The 20,833-nt window shown below is 33.9% G+C and overlaps 2 protein-coding genes across 3 annotated transcripts; one reads left to right on the forward strand and one right to left on the reverse strand.

The window, feature by feature from the left end:
* Positions 1-682: 682 nt before the first annotated feature.
* On the reverse strand, positions 683-3,430 carry LOC121761087 (probable protein phosphatase 2C 10). Of its 2 annotated transcripts, none has more exons than XM_042156678.1 (6): positions 3,263-3,430; positions 3,073-3,147; positions 2,427-2,666; positions 1,636-1,912; positions 1,294-1,448; positions 683-1,188 (listed from the first exon to the last, which is right to left on the reverse strand). In XM_042156678.1, the coding sequence occupies exons 2-6, from the start codon at positions 3,097-3,099 to the stop codon at positions 1,054-1,056; spliced, it is 834 nt and encodes a 277-aa protein (XP_042012612.1). In that variant the 5' UTR covers positions 3,100-3,147; positions 3,263-3,430; the 3' UTR covers positions 683-1,053. The 2 variants fall into 2 exon arrangements, with proteins under 2 accessions (XP_042012612.1, XP_042012619.1); XM_042156685.1 differs by having other exon boundaries at positions 2,427-2,659; positions 3,263-3,429.
* A 3,401-nt stretch (positions 3,431-6,831) lies between these two features.
* LOC121761100 (ubiquinol oxidase, mitochondrial-like) lies at positions 6,832-9,797 on the forward strand. The gene is made up of 4 exons (XM_042156697.1): positions 6,832-7,198; positions 8,129-8,257; positions 8,914-9,402; positions 9,486-9,797. Exons 1-4 carry the CDS (start codon positions 6,905-6,907, stop codon positions 9,543-9,545), a joined length of 972 nt encoding a protein of 323 aa, XP_042012631.1. The 5' UTR covers positions 6,832-6,904; the 3' UTR covers positions 9,546-9,797.
* Positions 9,798-20,833: the final 11,036 nt, after the last annotated feature.

Here is a 20,833-nt window from a genome sequence, read left to right on the forward strand (position 1 = left end):
CCATATAAATCCACCCATGCTTATGTGTCGTCAAACTAAAAACTTGGCCACTCATAACCATTATGCGTTTTAAAGAGTGATGCATAAGTGTCATGTGTCGTTCTCTGCCTTAAAATCGCGCATTCATAGAAGTATAGAACAGAACAAATAGATAGTGAGCTCGCAAAAAACTGAAGCGGCAACGATTTCTTCCGATTTTTGGCGATTTCCGGTGATTTTTCATTTTATTCCAGTAAGATTTCGTCAATCTTGTAGCAGTCCTCTCTTATTTAAACGTGACTCACATCAAATACCATAGAAGTCAGGTCATCACTGTCAAAGTGTCTCTAAAACCATGTGTGCATTCTTCTTGGCTTTCGGCAGACCTATGCCAAGTGACCTGGCTTATCATAGTTGAAGCAGTTGCCTTCAAATTTTCGGCCAACAACTCCTTCCTCTCTTAATAAATGCTCCATCTGTCCGTGAATATGAATCCCGTTTTTTTATTTTAGTCCGTCCGCGAATAGGAGTCTCAGTTCATTCTTACTATGGTAATAGAGTCTCACACTCCACTAACTCATTCTATTCACATTTCATTTAAAAGTAATATATACAAGTGGGACTAATGCTCCACTAACTTTTTTCCACTCACTTTTCTTAAAACTCTTGCCACCAAGAAATGAGACTCGGCAGACGAAGGGAGTAGTATTCAAAGATCTTACAATCACTAGTTTTCAACCGACAAAGAAAAATACAATAAATTTGAATCTTAGGCCACTGTCATCATCTTCACCAATAGTTCAAACCAAAACAGAAATGGCTGCATCTTGTATACACCTACTTCAATATAACACATATATAGTGCAGAACAAAACCATATTATACGTCTCCCCTTGCAGATTACTTTACAGACACAAAAAAATGGCGCAAATCTTCACAAGCAATAAAGAGTAAACGACTTAGCAAGGGCTTTGATACTACACAGAGGAGTAAAGCAGCGGAATCATCTGAATCTGAATCTTCTGTTGGACTCCAACGGTATGGATGATATTGCAATGTACAAAAACCACGAAGCTAAAAACGTACAACGATGCAGGAGATGTCGTCCTTGCTCTCTTTGTGCAGTGCCTCATTCACTAGCTGCTTCGCTGCCTTCTGGGGGTCTTTGATCCTCTTCACAATGTCAACTGCCTCTTGATTAGAGATCACCTACAAGGAACAAATGCAAAAAGATGTGCGCATTATTGAAACAATTGTTGAGAGCTAGAGGTAAGAAGATGATGGCATTGAGGCAAGACAGAGGAGAATTCGAACCTTCCATATACCGTCACTTGCAAGAATGAGAATATCAGTGTCTGAGTCTATCTCTGCATTTGTGACATCAGGGTCGGACCGCAAGTGTGTCTTCAAGTTCTTGTCTCCAAAAGCACGAGAAACGGCCAACTGGCCATTTACTCTGGCAACGTCCCCTGTTCATATATGCATAGTAATGTTATCACTTGAAGATTTAGATGGTACAATGCGCTATGGATAAACTCGAAGGGGTGACGGACTAAACACAGTAACACACAATGGATAAAACAACAGCATCAGCAAAGAAATTTGGAGAAACAAACACCAAATACGAATATTTGAGATGCGTTTAAGGGTTTTCACCTGGCATGTTAGAGACAAAGCCGCCTCTGTTTTCAATGCTACCTCGCTCGGTGTTGGGCTCGTGATCAATGGTCATTTGTATAGCCTGACCCCTCCTGGAAAGCACACCTCGTGAATCTCCAACATTGGCCACCCACAAGTGTCTACCATCAATCAGAATTGCAGTGACCGCAGTGGAGCCACCCCTACCAAGTTCAGGGTTGTGTGACAGAATAGCTTCATCAGTTCTCTCATAAGCTTTAGCAATCGTCCCCGGAGGATCCCTCCAAAAATCCTCCTGATAACAATTCGACGAATTGATTAGATTCTGATAACTAAATATCACAACCATCTAACTACATTTCCATGCTGCAATCTTAAGGAAATAAATATCACAACCATCTAACTACATATATGTCCACTTTGGTATTTGCAGTAATTTTACGTTGCACTCCATGCAAAATAAAGCAAACAAGCAAAATATAGTTCATATACGTGACATCAATTTTAACTGGGGAGCACAATGTCACCAGATTCAATCAGGATACGAATCAGCTGGTTGGACTTTTCGAATCTTTTGGTTGTGAGGTTGGTTGTCTAACATCAAAAGAAGAAAGATTTTTTCAAGGGTTTCATGAATTATGATTCAGTAGTATTGTGGAAAAGTAATTTTGATATCTTATTTAAAGATTTCAAGACTGAACTTTCAGACTGAACCACAGAAGCAATCTTCCTACCATGAACATCTAATTTCTATAGATTGAGGGTAGAAAATGTGAGCACGACCGTATTTATGTCATGCAGCGACTAACCTCCTTTATTATGTTTGAAAATAAATGCTTTTGTAAGTAAGCGGGCACGTTATCTCCCAGATGTCCGTCAAATATACCGAACAGCCCGAGTTCATGACCTTTGAACTGTACAAATTTAGCAACGTGGAAATCCTCCATTGGATGATTTGCTTTACCCTTTTCTAAACTGAAACCAAATTTGACATGGCTCTTGCTGCCACTTCCCTTGCCGGAGCCACCTGTTGAACGGCCTCCTGAAAGCTAAAGGATACGAACAAGTTAGATACAGTAAACATGCAAGATTTAAAAGTTGATCCAATATTCATCGATCACATGCCATGCCCCATGGTTAAAAAAGGCAGTCTGAGGACAAAAGAAATGATTCACCCACACAATATACAAAGTGATTAATGAAGTGAGTCATTAATCAAATGCTACTAATTGCTCAAGTTATAGCCCCTAAAATTTTCTATTGAACTCAAATGCAAAATCAATAGCTCAACTAATCCAGAATGCACAAAGAGATGTCAGAAACACATATGAATTGTTAATTCAACAAGAATTTGGAACCCTCAGCCTCCAACAATAACAACAAAGCATCCTTAAATCTCAGAATGGGAAAATAGCAACAACAGTAATAACTCTCCACAAGAGAACATAAACTCACCTGTTTAAAACAGCACAAACTCTCCATCTCTCAAACTAACATGTACCCTTTAAATTAAAAGTGAGAATCCACAACCTGTAACATTAGAAATAGATAAAAATGATCAGAAATGGCAAAATCAGCATCAAGATTAATACTTTTCTTTTCTCCCCACCACATCAATACGGGGCTCATCAAGATTTCAACTTACCGATCCTAATCAAAGTTGATCCACAGAGAAAAACTGTTGGCTGTATGTATACGAGAAAACAGAGAAAGCTCAAGACAATGAAATGGGAATATGGGCTTCTAATTTCATGAGGATAGAGGAAGGGGCAAGGGGGTCATAGATTTGCTGGAGTGCAGGCACGAATGGCTGCCAACACGCTTAAGGACTTCCCTTTGTTGACTTTGGATGTGTTGATTTTTATTTTATTTTCTTTTTCTTTTATTTTTTATAAGAAGTGAAAAGGTTTTAAAATGAGGCTTCAGTAATTAATTAAATTTTTGTATAGTTAGGTCAGCGTATCCTGCATATTATTCAACTATTCAACCACTTGGTTATTGTTCTTTACTCTCTATACCTTGTAAGATATTTAATCTTATTTTTAAATTCTATCTACAATATATGTATACCTAACGAAGATTCACTATTCCTGGAAAACTTGTGATGCAAATAAACGAATTGTTTGAAAGGAGGACAAAAATTAGCATATATAGTAGTACTAGTAGAATAGAATGAAATTGATTTAAAACTGAAATTTTAAAATTAAATCTATTGCCGTCCATTGATTTTAATCCTCATAACACATTTTGTGGGGTGAGATAAATTATGAAAAAGTCAAAACCATTTTTTTCAAAGCATTCTTGTTAATAACATTTGGCTCCCTATGGTTGTCTGCAATGCTGAATTCAAATCCTCAAATTTCAAAAGTAACAGAAAGGCCCCTTCATAATTCATAAGTATATTTGTGTAAACTCAAGGGCATGTTTGATAGTAGTATTACTATTTTATATTTATATGTAATGTACATGAAACTTAGTTAGTTAACTTAGTTGACTTGTCAACAATATTATTAAATGGAACATTCATTACGAACCAACTATGCGAGTTGAATAGATTGTCAAGACTTAAAATTTTAAAACAAAACTTCGATGGGTCAATTTGTGAAACAATCAAACTCGTTTTTTTCCAAATATCATGAAAGTTCATTGATCCATGGCTCCATGCCTAGTTAACTTCAAACGAATAAGTCATAATTGAAACTACTTTTTTTTTCAAGGGGCATTTCTTTTTATTTTGTAAACAAAAATATCCTATATTCGCTTAAATCGTAGAAATAGTAGCTGAACATGGTTTGATTGAAAGGAGAATCAAACATAAGAAAATTTATTGAAGGGAGAATCAAATAAATATAAGAAAATTTAAATGGAGTGTGTGATATCCCAAGCATGAATAGCTTGATTTATCGACGTATATCCTTATTACCTTATATACAGTAATATAAGAGATGCTACTGAGAATTTCCTTAATAAAGGATATGCAGTAATATTAGAGATGCTATTGAGAATTTGAGACCAGAAAATTGTTGAGCAAAGATTGTATCCTCGCCTCTCTGCACCATATATTAAGCTGACTAGAGATGTAGTACAAGTCTAGAGCCTTTGTCCTAGCGACAATAAGCTTAGACATTATTGTATGAGATGTCGAGTTCGAGCCCTCTTAACATCAGTTGCAATTTCCTCATTTCAGTAGTATAGGAGTTTATTTTAAAAAAAAGACTAGAGATATAGTACAACTATTCATTAACTTTATCCGAGAAAACTTCATATATACTACTATTATTATAGTATATCAGGATCAAATAATATTGAAATTAAAAGTTAAATTTGAAAAAGGTGACCAACATACATAAAATAATCTATAACACAAAACACAATGGGATATGGGGGGCCAATGGGCCTTTCTTTCGAACGCAAAACAACACAGAGCCACAGACGCTGATACAATGTTGATTCGTCACAATTCGAGCAATCTGGGTTGGGCGATCATGGCTGAGGTAGTTGGCCTAGCCCCGGACAAGCCTCCGTTGGAGCGACTACTTGACCTAGCTAGGTTGGATTTGCTTCTTTATCATGTCAAGCAAATTAAATAATACCTTAAAGTTTATTGATCGGCTTCACCTAATTTTATTGGCAATTAACAAATTTATTTGATCTATCACTAGATTTTGATTTGCATCTTGTGCCTTTAGCACTAATAATATGTGTAATTATCATTTATAATAAGATAATGTATTGTTCTAATAGTAATTATCGTTCGAAGAAGTCACGTTAAGTAGTCCATGGTCATTAAGACATAAAACTAATCTAGTACTATGAAGCTAAAGCAATCAGAAGACCATTTTCAGTTTTCCTTGCAAGTTATGGGGAATCATATATATTCAAGATATCATTATCTTTTCAAACAAACAGGGTGTTTCGATTTAAATAGTAATTTCTTTTCAGTTGAGGGAAAGTGAATTGAATTGAGATGCAAAGAAGAAGAAAAAAAGAAGCTAATCCATCCATGATTCCATATCTTGTGTTAACAAGAAGTCTAATAGAAAGCACGAATCATTCTAAAATACATATTCTATGTTCTATACTATGTTTCGTTTCAATTTGTAATCGGTCTTTCAATTAATTTCATAGTTTAAATTAAATGAGAGATTTGTACAATTGGTACATGTCGTGAGAAGGTTATCCTTGGCAAAATATTACACATTTACACCTAATATCATGTACTTAAAAAGAAAAGACACATAAGAGAGACATTAAACGTCAAATTATTTGTCCATAAAAGGTAGAAAAAACGATGTTTGCTTCAGCTAAGATTTAATGGACACACGCAATAAATTGTTTTCTAACCAACTAGTTATATGAATGAGATGGTATCATTAAAATTCAACCTTTTCCATAATGATGCTGGAGAGTTGAGACAGTATCATATAAATTTGTGTAAAATTTGATGGGCTTTGCACATGGATTCAAAATGGTAAAGAAAAAAAAAGAAAGAGATCTTCTTTCAGGCATATCATAGACTTGAGATTCGAATCATCACAAAATAAATACTACTACTACTATATTGACTATCTTTAAAAAAACACTCAAAATACATATGGTTTAATAAAGTTCAGGTTATTGAATTAGTAGAGTTGTTATTAGTTGTGCAAACGCATCCCACGAGTCCACGACCCAAATTAGTGAGCCAAAAATGAAATTGAGAGCATAACCCAAATTCAATTCAACAACTATTTTATTTAAATTAAAAAATACATGCTTTGCTGTTCTTTGTAAAAATAAAGTAGTCATCTTTCAAACAATCAATGACGGATTTTAATTCGAAAATACATCCTGTATAATGCTATTGGATTAAACATAAAAGAGAATATAAAAAAGCTATACGAAAAGGGGAACTGGAACAAACGCATTAAGAGATTCGAACTCGGGATGTAACAGATAGCAAACAGACCTAGGGACCAGTTGAGCTGAAAACATATTTGAATACATATATTAAAATGGCGTGGCTCCGCCACTGGAAACAAGGGTAGCTTTCTGAATTATCGGGTCATATATTTTCCATGTCTCATCTTTTTGACTAATATCCTATCCACATACACCAACCTCTCATCTCATGCCACGTAATCATATCAGTTGCGGCTATCATCTGCTCCACCGAATCGCCTTGTTCTGCTTTCCCCGCATATAATAATAATAATAATAATAATAATAATAATATAGGAACCGCCACGGCTTGTATAGGAAAATAAATAATTTGCGAGACACAGTTTGTGTGTGTCACCTGTGAAAAATGAACCACTTGTTCGCTAGATCACTGATGCGGCGCGCGGTTGCCGGCGCTAACTGCCGCTGCTACGTGGCGACTGCACAGGTTGAAGGTTTGAGCGCGGTGTTGGTAGGGTGGAGGCGGATGATGAGTTCGGCAGCGGAGCCTACATCGTCGCCGCCTTCATCGTTGAAGAACAGCGAGTCGCCGGAGGAGAAGGCCGAGAAAGGTGGCGTTGTGGTTTCGAGCTATTGGGGAATTTCGAGACCTAAGATTACGAGGGAGGATGGTACAGAGTGGCCATGGAACTGTTTCATGGTACTTAATTAATTAATATTATCGTATTTCGTGTTTTTTGTTGTGATTATTTGTCAATCGTCAGATGACTTTTGGGTGACAGTAATTGATGCACCTCTTTGCGTGTTTTACCGTCTGGATTTTCATGAAATGCTGCCAGTGTTCACTGTTTTTTCTCAAAATTCTTCGCCGATCCTTGCTTTGACTTTTGAGCTATAAGCTACAGGAAGCTACAGAGGTTATGATTATCCATAAAGTATAGTTTAATCATTGTAATTGATTTACCACTTCACATGTTTTGCTAGAATTGCAATCGTGTTTTATCTAGAAATATGCATAGTTTTTTCGTTTGGGGGAACAGATTTCACCTATGATTCATATTACTATTAGAATCAGTATAGGTGACTTTTATGCAGTCTCAAATCGGAATTCGGAACTTGTTTATGATGGTGGATAAAATATAATAACTGTATCACACATTAATGTGCGGTTTGCTGAGACATGGCTTCATGGTGCAAGCTGCAACTGCAGTGCTGATACTTGATAGCATATCCATGGATGTGGTTGCATCACAATTTTCCTTTTGATGTTTGATTTTTGGTGCTAGGACTGTATCATAAAGAAACAAATAGGGGGTGTCCGATTTTATGCTTAAGACTATAACCTACAGAACGAGCCAACAGTCTCAAGTCTCTGGGTATAGGAAAAACTGTAAACAGTCTATTGTTTCATTTGAATAACTTCCCGGGTTAAAGAAGACAGGTTCAACAAGGCTACAATCAGTATTCTGGCATTCTGTTGCTTGGACAATCGCTTTGCGTTATGCTAGATTCTGCATGAAGCAATCACAATATTTTAGTGGTCCAATAATTTTGTCATCTTCTAGTATTTAGATCTTATTTCAGCTTGTAATATGATGTTGAGGTTTCTGAAATCGTTCCAATTTCGCAGCCATGGGAAACTTATGCGGCAGACTTATCAATTGATCTCCACAAGCACCACGTTCCAAGGACATTCATTGACAAAGTAGCATTTCGGACTGTGAAACTTCTGAGAATCCCTACGGATATGTTTTTCAAGGTTTGCTGTCCTCTATTTTCTCTAATCCTTCATGATGTTGATGTTCTCCTGGAAGTGCTCTGTTTGCTGAAATGTGTGGGCATTAGAATCTTCAGTTTGTTTTGCTTTGTGAGAGAGAGGCGGCAATAAAAACTCTTGCTGCAATTTCATCTCGTATTTGCATCAATTTCATGAACTATAATGTTCACTGGGAACTACAGAAATCTTCTAATTTGACTTGAGCAGAGTTCTTATGGTGTTTCAGTAGATTGCTTAAATATGGCACAACTCAAATTAGCCCATGAAGTAAAAAACGCTTGGATATGCTTTATGCCTTATATTGTAGGAAGCTTGTGCGTTTACTCCAATTATATGTGTAATTTTATGATTCTGTCAACCTTCTGAACTTGGAAAACATAAGTAGAATTTAGAGAAATTCTAGTCAGAATGGTTAGCCTCAGTTTAAGACCCTGCTTATTTAATGGATACTACTGGTGTTACTTCATTATATAGTGAACTTCTTTGGTTTGGGTTTCTGGAATTTAATTGGCATTACAAATGTAGCTCTTTTTTCCACCTAAGTTAATATAGGAGTATAACTTAATTTTGAAGATACGAGTAGCCATCAGGTACATATATTTATTAATTTTAGCTGATACATGGCATGGCATTTGCAGAGGCGGTATGGGTGTCGTGCGATGATGCTGGAAACAGTGGCTGCTGTACCTGGTATGGTGGGAGGAATGCTGTTGCATCTGAGGTCTCTGCGCAAGTTCCAGCAAAGTGGGGGGTGGATCAAAGCATTGCTTGAGGAAGCCGAGAATGAGAGGATGCACCTGATGACGATGGTGGAACTTGTGAAGCCCAAGTGGTACGAGCGGCTGCTGGTCCTCACTGTTCAGGGCGTCTTCTTCAATGGATTCTTCATAATCTACTTGATGTCGCCTAAAATGGCCCACAGGGTTGTGGGTTATCTAGAGGAAGAGGCCATACATTCGTACACCGAATACTTGAAGGACATCGAGAGTGGCGCAATAGAGAACGTTGCAGCGCCTGCCATTGCAATTGATTACTGGAGACTTCCCAAAAATGCAACGCTCAAGGATGTTATCAGTGTCATCCGCGCTGATGAAGCTCACCACCGTGATGTCAACCATTTTGCTTCCGTGAGTTTCAAAACTATATATACCTATCTTTAACATTATCTACTATGAAACCATGTGGTAACAAACTCCGTTTTATCGCGCAGGATATTCATCATCAGGGGAAGGAGTTGAGGGAGGCACCAGCTCCTTTGGGATATCACTAAATCTTATTCTCTCATACTCAGATAAAATAGACTTCAAAATAGTCATTACTTAATACACCGAGTCTTCAACATATTTTACTTATGTTAGCTTCATAAGAAGAAATCTAAATCATTGGACGAGAATTAGTTGCCTCATGCTACAAAGATGCTTATTAGTGGAGTACTTAGTTATACGGACTCCTATGTAACTAAATAAATGCTATTCCATATAAATTGTCTAAGCCCCATATAATATAAACTCTATTAGCCAAATGGGGTGTGTTATATTGCTAACTAATTCTTAATTGCTAACTATAATTAAATCATAGATATTGGATTATAAAATTAATGCACAAGATCATTTATTCATAAGTATCAATACAATACACATAAAATGTCAATTAAGGGTATTAATGTCAATTGACTAAAAGTTAGTTATAACTAACTTTTAAAAATTATCTACAAATTTTAAATAATTATAATAATTTCAATTTAAATTATTTTTTTATACAATTTATATCAAATCAAAGATAATTTTATAAGGGTTCTAACGAGAAATCAAGATAATTTTATAAGGATTCTAACGAGATCTCACTTGCATATGTTCCGATGTAAACATTTGATAAAATTTTCGTAAATACTCATAAATTTTCGTAAATAGATACAACAGTTTTATATCAATGCAACTTATATAATATGTCAATATAGTGTTTGTACAATGTCAACATGAAATTGTGTTTACACTATCATGTTTTTATGTTGATATATTTAATACACTTTATTGACATTATTTTCTTAAACCCTAAATTTAATAGTTGTTATTATCTTTTTAATATTAAAAAAATAAAATTACACATGACAATTTATAGACTATTAGATCTCTAAAATCATATGGTTGTAGTTAGTAATTAAAAGAATAGTTAGCAATTGATCACATCCTCGCATCAAATTATATCAAGAGTTTGCTTTAACCTTTATATTCTATCTATCAATGAAAAATAATTATATTTTTTCATTTTAGTTCTTTCACCAAAATTACTTTAATTTCTATGTATAAAAATTTTTATATCTATTTTCGTTTGTCACATTACATTTTCATATTACTTTTAATATATTTAAAAAATGAGTTTTATATTCCACTGTTTCATTTTACACTCATTTTAATATTCTATAATAAAATTAACAATTGTTTAATTTATTATTAAGAAAAACATATACTCCATAGCAACACTCAATCATATACTGCTCCAGTGAAAAGCTTAATGATTCAACCCAATGCATTTTTATGGAGTAATATACATGTACAGAGTAGTACATATTATTCGTCTGCTGCATGGATAAATGATCATTTAAATCATTAAATATTAAGTAGATAATAAGTTTAAAGACAAAAAGTACTCAATTTGCTTCAATAACTACTTAAGGCATAACAACACAACTACTACAAATCCATGAGGAGTGGAAACATCAAAACAGAGTGGAAGAAACATTCAAACAGTAAAAACAACAAATTTATTAGCAACCTAATCTCTCAATTACTAATATTTAATGGAGTAAATATAAACGCTCTAGACTCGTAGTCTTAAATACCCAATTTAATACTTTTAAACAAGTTCAAAATATATCAGATAATCCACCAAATTAGAATACTGCCAATTGGTCATTTTAAAATAAAAATCAAAGAATCTATCATAATTAAAACAGAAAAAATAAAACGCAACACAATAAACTATATATTAATGTTCAAATCGACTAAAAGTCAAAACGTATTCTATAAAAGGACATGTATATATATATCTTCAAGTGATAAATTAGTAGCTGATAAAATAAGGATTCATCATTGCACAGAGTTGTAATATTGTAATACGATCATAAAATTATGACTTGGTGAAAATTGGTATCAATAAGGGTTGTATATTAATATCAAATCTGATGAAGATGTCCTAACTTTTATAATAATACTCCATTAATAACGAAACATTATGTACATATGCAAAATAGTAAAGCTTGCAGAAAAGTTTAGATAGGTAATACATAAATAGATATGTACAATATGGGTGTAGAGTGATAGAGGTATAGGTATAGTATAGATTAATATTTATGGTAAAAAAAAAACTTGGAGAGTTAGACCATCCACAACGGGACTCGCCGGCGTCTCGCGTCTCGTCTCAGCGAGACGAGACCCCGGCGAGACGCGTTGCAGCCTCCATCTCGTCCCGTCTCGTCGCGCGTCTCGACTCGCCGAGCCACGAGACGAGCTGTCTCGCCACGCGCCTAGGCGACGTGGCGCAGCCCGGCGTCGTGCGTGACGCCCACTCGCCGGCCCGTGAGTGGGCGTCGTCACGTGCTGACGCAATAAATATTTTTTTTTAAAAAAAATTCGAATTTAAATAAATAAAAAAAATTTTGTAACGGTATTATTACCGTTTTTTTGTTTTTTTTTTATATTTTTTTTGTTTTTTATTAAATTTTTTACTCTATAAATACTCCTAAACCCATGGGACGAAGGCGGCGAAAGCGGCTAGAGCAAGGAAGGGCCGAGGCGAATCAAGCCAGCCGGCCTCAGGATCGGGCTCGCGAGGAGGCTCGGACACACTTATGGTGGCGTACATGACCGCCACAATGGCGGACACTTCCCGCTTCTCGCACTCCCAATACGCGGCCTGGTGGAACGGAATTGTGCATATGGCAGCACAACTTGGCCTTCCGACTCCCCCTCAACCTCGACCGCCTCCGGAGGATGATTAGCCATTCCGATTAATTTTTTTTTATTTTGTGTGTTTTTTTATTTTGTGTGTTTTTTTATTTTGTGTGTTTTTTTTTTATTTTGTGTGTTTTTTTTATTTTGTGTGTTTTTTTATTTTGTGTGTTTTTAATAAAGTGTGTTTGTTTAAATTGAATTGGGTTTTAAAAAAAAATTATAAATTAAATTGAATGAATAGTAATTAAGAGACGGTATAGAGACGGTTAAGAGACGGAGCGTTGCAGGTTCCGTCTCTTAGTTAAGAGATGGAGGCAAAAAGGACAGTGGGGCCCTCAAATAGTGCTCAAATAGTAGTTAAGAGACGGTTTAAGAGACGGTATAGAGACAGCGTTGTGGATGGCCTTATTATCCATACAAAGTAGGTAAACAGTAACGTCTTGCCTCTTTCAATTCCTAATTCTAATTATACACTCACTCGCCTCCTTATTTACCAAAAACACACACCCTTAAATGATAGGCCTGAAAAAGAATTCGTTTCACTCGATCAATATTTATATTTTTAATTACTACAGTATGTGATGGTATTGTATGTTAAGTCCAATTACTCATTTAATTAGATGTATGACTTGTAATGTTTATGGAAAATAATTTTTTTGGTATATTATACTCCCTCCCCTACAATTAGGCTGGATTTTCTTTTTCGTTTGTCCTATAGAAATAATCTATATATATTTATGGAAATTTTTTCTCTTTTATCTTTTACTTTATCATTTATGAGCTCCACTTTCTATAAATATATTATTTCAACTACTTTTTTTCCTTAACTCCAACTTTAATACTTGTGCATTAAAATCTGTGTTATCCTCAATAATTTATTTCTATGGAATGGAGGAAGTATACACTACATGGAGTACTAAATTTAATGAATACTTCATGCTCGACACCCACATGATACTCCATTATACAGTATACGTATATACCTTTCACAATTTAACTGTATAAAAACTCATGTTGCTTCCACCTCCTCTATGTTGTCATTCATATTTAATCAAGAATAAATTTATCAATAATATTTTATAATTTGAAAATAATCCAAACACATACCAAAATGATAATTTAAAAAATCTCTATATTGTACATATATAAGAAAAATAGCCAAAATAAACATTATATTTGAATACACGATAATACACATAACACGTTTTCACATAGTTTGAAATGCTGAAAGATGAAACGCTATAAAGTAGTATTTGACTAATTTAAGATTCACATTAAAAATACTTGTTAAACATGGAGTATTAAACTTTGACTGGGACTCACAGTTCAATTACAGAAATTAAACTAGTACAAGAATGAAGAAACATGCCAGAGAAATTATTACAATGACAACATTTGTAATTGGCCAATGCAATTAGTTTATTAAAAGAAGAATCAAATATACAAGAAAACTAATCAAAATATAACATAAACAGAGAAACTCACACTTTATTTCATTCTCATTTCCGATTCTTTTCACACTATCACTCCGCTCCCACATTCTTTTTTTACCATTCGCAGCCTTATAACAAGTTATAATCCAACTACACTTGCATAAAAAATGGAAATTAAATAGACACATATATAGAGGTGTGATCAAATACAAACTCATATCTATAATACAAACTACAAACTTTAATCCTACACACTCATTGTAATTGGTCAACGGTTCACGTTTGGGATGCATATGGGGATGTCAACGCTTAACACAAATTATGTCACTGGGGGTGTTTATGGAATGTGATTCATGCATCGGTTACAAAAAGCCCTCATTTCACTCCAACCATTCCTTAACTTTGTCAATAACATTTCACTGATCTGTTCCATATATGTTCCCAATTTCGTGTTGCCATTTGTGTGGTGCCTTTGTGGTTCTACTGATATTCCGTTGACATTACCTAAATATTCTGTTGACATTATCCACTGCCCATGATATATATATTCTGTTGGCATTGTGGTTCTACTGATATTCTGTTGACATTCCCACATAATTAGGCGTTAACATTGCAAAGTAAACACACTACCCAAATATTCTGTTTACATTATCCACTGCTGACATTGAACTTTTTTTTTATGATGGCTAATGAGATTATGTATAGAGAGTTGGTGCATTTCTGGTATGTTGCTGTTGAACTTTGCACACATAATTTACAAATATGATACTGACATGATAATGTTTTATTCCTCTACCTAACTTTCAAAATCGAATTGAAATCACGAAAATTAAAATTGGTGCAAAGGTCACTGGAGAACTCATGTCACCGGAGCATAGGTCGCGTCAACACCGATTATTAGCACTCATGTCACCGGAGCAGAGGTCGCGTCAACACCGATTATTCGAACGATTGCTGGAGGCTTGGTTCCTTGAAGAAACGTGATTGACTGCAGTAGATTATCGAATGGAGGAAAGGGGAGAGAAGAAACGTGATTAAGGGGTGTGTGTTGAAAAGGAGTAAGTGACTGAATTCTCAATCACAACTTAACGCCTAATTATGTGGGCTGCTTAGTTACATCACTAAATTACCCTTAGTGAACAATTATATAGGCAATGTTGACATTATGTATACAATCCATACAAACCGTTGATTATTTCTAATAAATGTGTAGGATTAGAGTTTGCATAGTTTGTATCTTAGGGGGTTTGTAGTTTATCACACCCCATATATATATGAATGGTCCGCGAGATATTTAATTGCGAAATTATAAAATAGCTATATTTTTATGTAATTTGTAAATGGAAGCAAGGCTCCTTAACATGAAGCCATTTTTGGATTCTGGCAAAAACATAATGCCCTATCAGTACATGACTAGTGGATTGTGACATAATATGGTCCACAACTCTATACTCCTCTTCAATATCCCCAATATAATCAAACTTAACATTGCTGTTGTTTATTCAAAAACTGTATACCATTTCATAATTTATAACAATATAGACATCCTCCAAAATTTTATTTGCATTTACCCTTCGAATTAATAAATGCATAGTATTAGTATAATTTATAAGGCAATCAGGGATGTAGGTCAAAATGTTGAAAGAGATTAAATTTTCTGATTTTGATAATCAACTAGTGTGAGTACATTCAATAATCATGTTTCGGTTACAATGCACAATTATTACGTAATATATGGTGTATAAATTAGACTCTTTGTACAACTTTTTCCTAAACATAATGCCTACTTTATTTTAAATGAATGAGAAAATGATGCAAAAAAGATTCAAATTGAATTTTCTTGTGAGGAAAATTGATTCAATCTTCAACCATGAGAATAGGAGAGAAAAAAGGAAAGGCAGTTCAAGATCTGTAGGTTAGTTGGTTTCCTTTGTTTTTATTACATTTATATTCAGATCAATAGCAATTAAAATCAGAACATTTCCTTTTAAAAATTCTTAAATACTTTTATTTATTTTTCCTGAATTTTTATCGTACAACCGTTTGAGGAAAAAGCACTACAGTAGCAGTGTCTGCGTGTCCCGCCAGCTAAGTTTTACTCTACAACTAATATCAACACCCGTGCTATGCACGGGCCTAAGATTTTCAAATAATAAATATAAATTCTAATAAAAATTTAGAAAATAAGAATTATAAACAATTAATAACATTATAAACAATTAATAACATTATAAACAACAACAAAAAGAAAAATGCACTCCTCCCACCTCACTTTAAATGAAATATTTCATATTTGGCAAACAATGCCTACAACTTTAATTTATGAGACTGAAATATTTAAAAAAAGAGATGGACAAAAAAAACTTTAAGTGGAGTAAAATAAAATAAAATAAATGAACCATGTAATATCAATGCTATGCACGGGACATAAGAAATCTGACCCTAACTCGTCCCACCCTAACTCAACCCGAAATCTTTGAGTTCTTATTGGGTCGACCGTATAAGGTCTCAAACCCTAAACGTACGTGTCCGTATCGGGTTAACTTCGTGCCGATTCGTGTCGAATAAAAAATTGTCAACTTTGCTTTATTTTACCCCTTTTCTTTCATTAATTAAAATATTCAAAGTCCATTTATTCTAGAAAATATATAAACAATTTATTATACCTCTAGATGTACAAATAAATAATTCAGTTGTCGTTATTAATTAATTACTATAAGAAATGTATAATAACATTTTTATTAGATAAATAAATAATATTTCAATTAATTAAACATAAATTTAAAAGAGAGAAAACAAATATTGATTAGAATAGAACAATTTAAAAGAAAACAAATATTGCCTCAGTTATGGGTCACTACTGTGATTGCCTATGTCCTACCAACGCCGACGCCGACACCGTCGCCAAATTCCCACCTCGTCAACTGATAAGGCTCATTTCATGCATTGATTATGGGGTTAAATTCTGTAAATTCAGTGAACTAATAAGTGTTTGTAAGTTCAGGTGTGTGTAAAATCTGTCGAATTCAGGAAGCGCATACAAATTACCAGGGGCAGAGGAAAAGGAGGAAAATGAAGCGAAAACCCCAACAATTTACCAGACCGAGAAGATGAAAAGAAAGGCTGGCAGAATATAAAAAAAATGGAGCATGGAGCAAGTATAAGGATCAAGGCAAAAAAGACAAATTATGAAGAATGAGAGTGCCCTAGGCATCCGTGCCTATATAAAGGGATGACCGCTTTTGAAGATAGGGTCTCTTTCATCACTTTTTATCTTTCACTCTTAGTCTCCTTAGTTTCATTTTCTAGTCTTAGCTCACTTCACACGCACTTGGCACCGAGGGGAGATTCTGGGCAGGCTTGGCGGTAGTTAGTTTCTGTGGTTTAACACCGTCCTCACGAGGACGAAGATACAATCTGTTTTTATTTTCTGTCATTTATTCTCGCCGTGAACTTCCTTGTCGGGAGCTCCGTGACTGCTTTTGTGTTTGAACCTTATTTTCGTGGTTATGGCAGTTTCTATTTTCTGTTTTACTTTGGTTTATGATGTTTGATGTTGGTTTTACTGATTTTGGATGCTTTTCGCAACTGACTGTTTAATTGGAGTTGAGGTTGGTTGAATCTGAGTTTGTTTGCTGAGGAATTGTTTGAATCGGAGTGGATGGATATGGATCTGGGTGTTGTTAAGTTTGGATCGGTTGGATCTGGAGTAGATTGTGGTTTCGAATAATGAATCTGATAGCACTTGTTAGATCTGCATGGCTATGTCCGTTGCTTTCGATTTACTTGACCTGGTAGCTTAGACCTGATAGTTTTCTGCTTAATCATAATGTTTGACGTTCGATCTGAGATTGCTCTGCTTGTGATGCTCTGTTCGTTCATGTTCATGTTTATTTGCTGAAGAAGATGAAGATCGTTGGTAGTTAGATCCAGATCTGTTGTTTGTTTGCTTTTGCAGCTTTACCTGTCACAGTAGCTAAATCGGGGATCTGTCAACGTGGGGAGCTCTTTATGGTTGTCAACGTGTCAATTGAGAACTATTCTTTGCTTCTATCATTCATTGTTCTCTGCAAATCACTTTAACGTCTATGTTAATAGAGCTGCATTCATTCATACAACAGTGTAAACTGGTAGTATTAATAAAACTTTACCTTAACCGAGATAGTATATCAATTAGAGTTTGTTGATGGTCTTGTACACCAATTTCTGTATCAAAAACAGTTTCATTTGTTGTCTTTCACTCTACTTGAATTGCAATCACAATATCACCTTCACTTTGACATGTTGTGCCTCTAATTCTCTTCGGGCTTTTGTTGTAACAAGAAAATTTTGTAATTCTAATCAGATATAGTGTGGAGAAAGACTTGATGGTTCTGCCCTATTTATAATTCTGATAACCTGAAGTGTATTGGGTGAGCCAACTTCATATTAATAATTTAAAACTCATCTCTGCATATTAATAACAACTTTCAAAAATGTTTCAAGCCTCTCTGAAAATGAGCCTCTACACAATCTTTGCACTTGAGTCGATGTTGATCAGCTTTTTGTGAGCCAATTCTGTTTGAGGTTAAAATTTTCAATATATATTAAACTCTAATTTCTATTTATCTATCTTCATGTAGACGTAAAGGAAAAATTCTGGATTAGTGACAGCTTTTGGTAAGAGGAAGCATTTATATTGTGTTTTGTAGTATTAGGCGAGTTTTGAAAATCGAACAAACCTCATGCTCTCTTTATATTAGTATGTTTTTCTCTAGCTTTTCTTAGTAAAATAATACTCTATTTTATACAAAATGTGTATAGGTCCTAATTCCATGTGTCCCCCCGGGCAGTTATAATATAAATATGTCTGTACCTATGCAATTTTCGATGCATGAAATAATGACATAATTTCTTATCTTTTGTGCTGAGAATGATACTAAAATAAGATATTGATGCATAAATATTCATGAGGTAATGCCTAATTGAATTAAACTGAATAGACTATTAAGAAGAAACAAATATGGTAGAAACAGAAGTAGATACTAATATTTTTAAACATCACATAAAATGGTAAATATACCATACAGGAAGAATGAAAAGAACCAAAAATGAAGGCCAAATTTGCTTGCATTAGTATTCATAGGAATTACTATTTCAGAATCAACAAATAATGACATAACTTCATTCATTTGTGCAGGGATTGATAAAAAAAAGGTATCGATGCCAGCTATGGAAAGCAGATTATATATAAATATTAATGAGGTTGCAATATTGAGAATAAACAAATATGGTAAAAACATAAGTAGATACTAATGTTAAACAATATCACATAAAGATGGACAAAATACCAAACTAATCTCATCAATTTAAATCCAACATTCAATTGGTATGATTTCAAAATAAAATAAAATAAAATTGAAACATGTTTTTGCAGGTGATGATGTTCAGGGATTGCAAATAGAAGCGGCAGGAAAAGAACCAAGAATGCAGAGAAACTATAAAATAAGGTAAAATGACTATTAACAGGAGCTACCTACTAATTTGAAATGAGTTGAAACATAGTGAATATAGAAACAGAAAAAATAATATCACATACTGATTGCAAGGACTGATCTACAAAAATATCAAACGAAGGAGGCATGGCTTGAAAAAAGATGATATAAACATGGAGGCAATGACAGATTCAAGGTTAGAAAACTACACCCATTGTAAAATGAGTTTTTAGAAAACTACATCCATTGTAAAATGAGTTTTTACATATGTTGATTTTTAGTAACAGAGTGAAAATTACTGACAATTTCAAGTTAGATAACTGCATCATCATGTAACTGAGTATTTACAGGAGCTAAATATCATAAACTAACTTCAATACATATAGGGCATTTCAGAAACAGGAAGAAATATATAAAGAAGATTCAATAAAGAGGAATGCAGATAAGAATTTGAAAAGAAACTTAACCAAGCTTGTGTTGTTGATTCGGTTGGGTGCTTTCAGTTGTGAGGAGTTGGTGAGTGATTGTAGAAGTGTTAGGAAAGGGTATTTATAGGGTAAAAATGGTCATCATGCTCCTTAAAAAAGTAATTTAGGTTCCCTAAGCACACATGACATGTCAGACATGGGGGCTCAAACATATTCTACTTCATCAACATATAACATAATACGTATCAAATTCTTTTCTTTTACAATATGAAAACAAAATGACTCAGATATAGGTTTTGCATCTCACTCTAATGGGTGCAGATTAATTACTATTCCTAGTCAGAATTATACGTATAATTTATGTTAATATTTTTCAGAACATAACTAAAGTATATTCCTTTTACCTACATATACTTAAATATCAACCACATAATACTAAATCATCTTTGCAATTAGCACAATTCAACTTAGATTACATTTAATAATCAATCATTCAGATGAATCAGTTTCAAGTTACTAATTCCATGACATTCCTGAGCATAAAGTACATTAGGTCTTCAATACTTTTATTAAATCAGATTTAATTTAGAATTAGTAATCTTAGATTTGATTGTGAAGCTAAATACCTTTGGAAAATAACATTAAAGCTTAGAAAAGATTAAGAGGTTGCATTTTTTTAAACTGTCACAAAAGATTACTTTGCATATACTAATTACTTAATGCTTTGCAGGTAAAATTTTTGAATTTATTGGGATTTCTACATTTTTCCTATTTTCTTTACATAAACGAATTACATTGATTACTAATATATGTTGCATTTATTATCAGAGACAAACTGCATTAGAAATACACAAATGTATCAATGACAGCTTTGGAAATATGAAAAATATATATTTTGTAATAAGAATACTTATTTAATGACTACAACGTATGCATATCCTACATAAATAGGGCTGCAATCTATCTGTTGGAAGAGGGTTTCTCTCTCTATCTCTATCTGACTTATTTTTTTATTCTGATTTTATTCTCGTTTTAATGATGTAAAATTGAGATTTTATTCTCTAATATTATTATCACAGGTTCTAATCTTGTGTTTTTTAATGTGCAGGTATTAATTGAATTGACAACAGCTGAAAAGAGTATCATTTCAAAACTGCATTATTATATTTGATTTTCCTTAAAAACACGAATTGCATAGATATTTATAAGTTGATATTCATGAAAGGTTTTAAATATGCATTTAATATATGAAATATATCTTTTTCAGAAACAA

This window comes from Salvia splendens, chromosome 2 (genome assembly GCF_004379255.2).
Source record: "Salvia splendens isolate huo1 chromosome 2, SspV2, whole genome shotgun sequence".
Taxonomy (NCBI): domain Eukaryota; kingdom Viridiplantae; phylum Streptophyta; class Magnoliopsida; order Lamiales; family Lamiaceae; genus Salvia; species Salvia splendens.

What these genes read in the sequence shown, in the direction of transcription:
- LOC121761087 (XM_042156678.1), bottom strand. Translation starts at nt 3,099, where the DNA reads ATGGAGAGTTTGTGCTGTTTTAAACAG. An exon ending in CTTTGTCTCTAACATGCCAG is followed by an intron (nt 1,449 to 1,635) that starts GTGAAAACCCTT and finishes ATATATGAACAG; the next exon opens with GGGACGTTGCCAGAGTAAAT. An exon ending in CAAGTGACGGTATATGGAAG is followed by an intron (nt 1,189 to 1,293) that starts GTTCGAATTCTC and finishes TGTTCCTTGTAG; the next exon opens with GTGATCTCTAATCAAGAGGC.
- LOC121761100 (XM_042156697.1), top strand. Translation starts at nt 6,905, where the DNA reads ATGAACCACTTGTTCGCTAGATCACTGATGCGGCGCGCGGTTGCCGGC. An exon ending in GGCCATGGAACTGTTTCATG is followed by an intron (nt 7,199 to 8,128) that starts GTACTTAATTAA and finishes CCAATTTCGCAG; the next exon opens with CCATGGGAAACTTATGCGGC. An exon ending in CTACGGATATGTTTTTCAAG is followed by an intron (nt 8,258 to 8,913) that starts GTTTGCTGTCCT and finishes TGGCATTTGCAG; the next exon opens with AGGCGGTATGGGTGTCGTGC.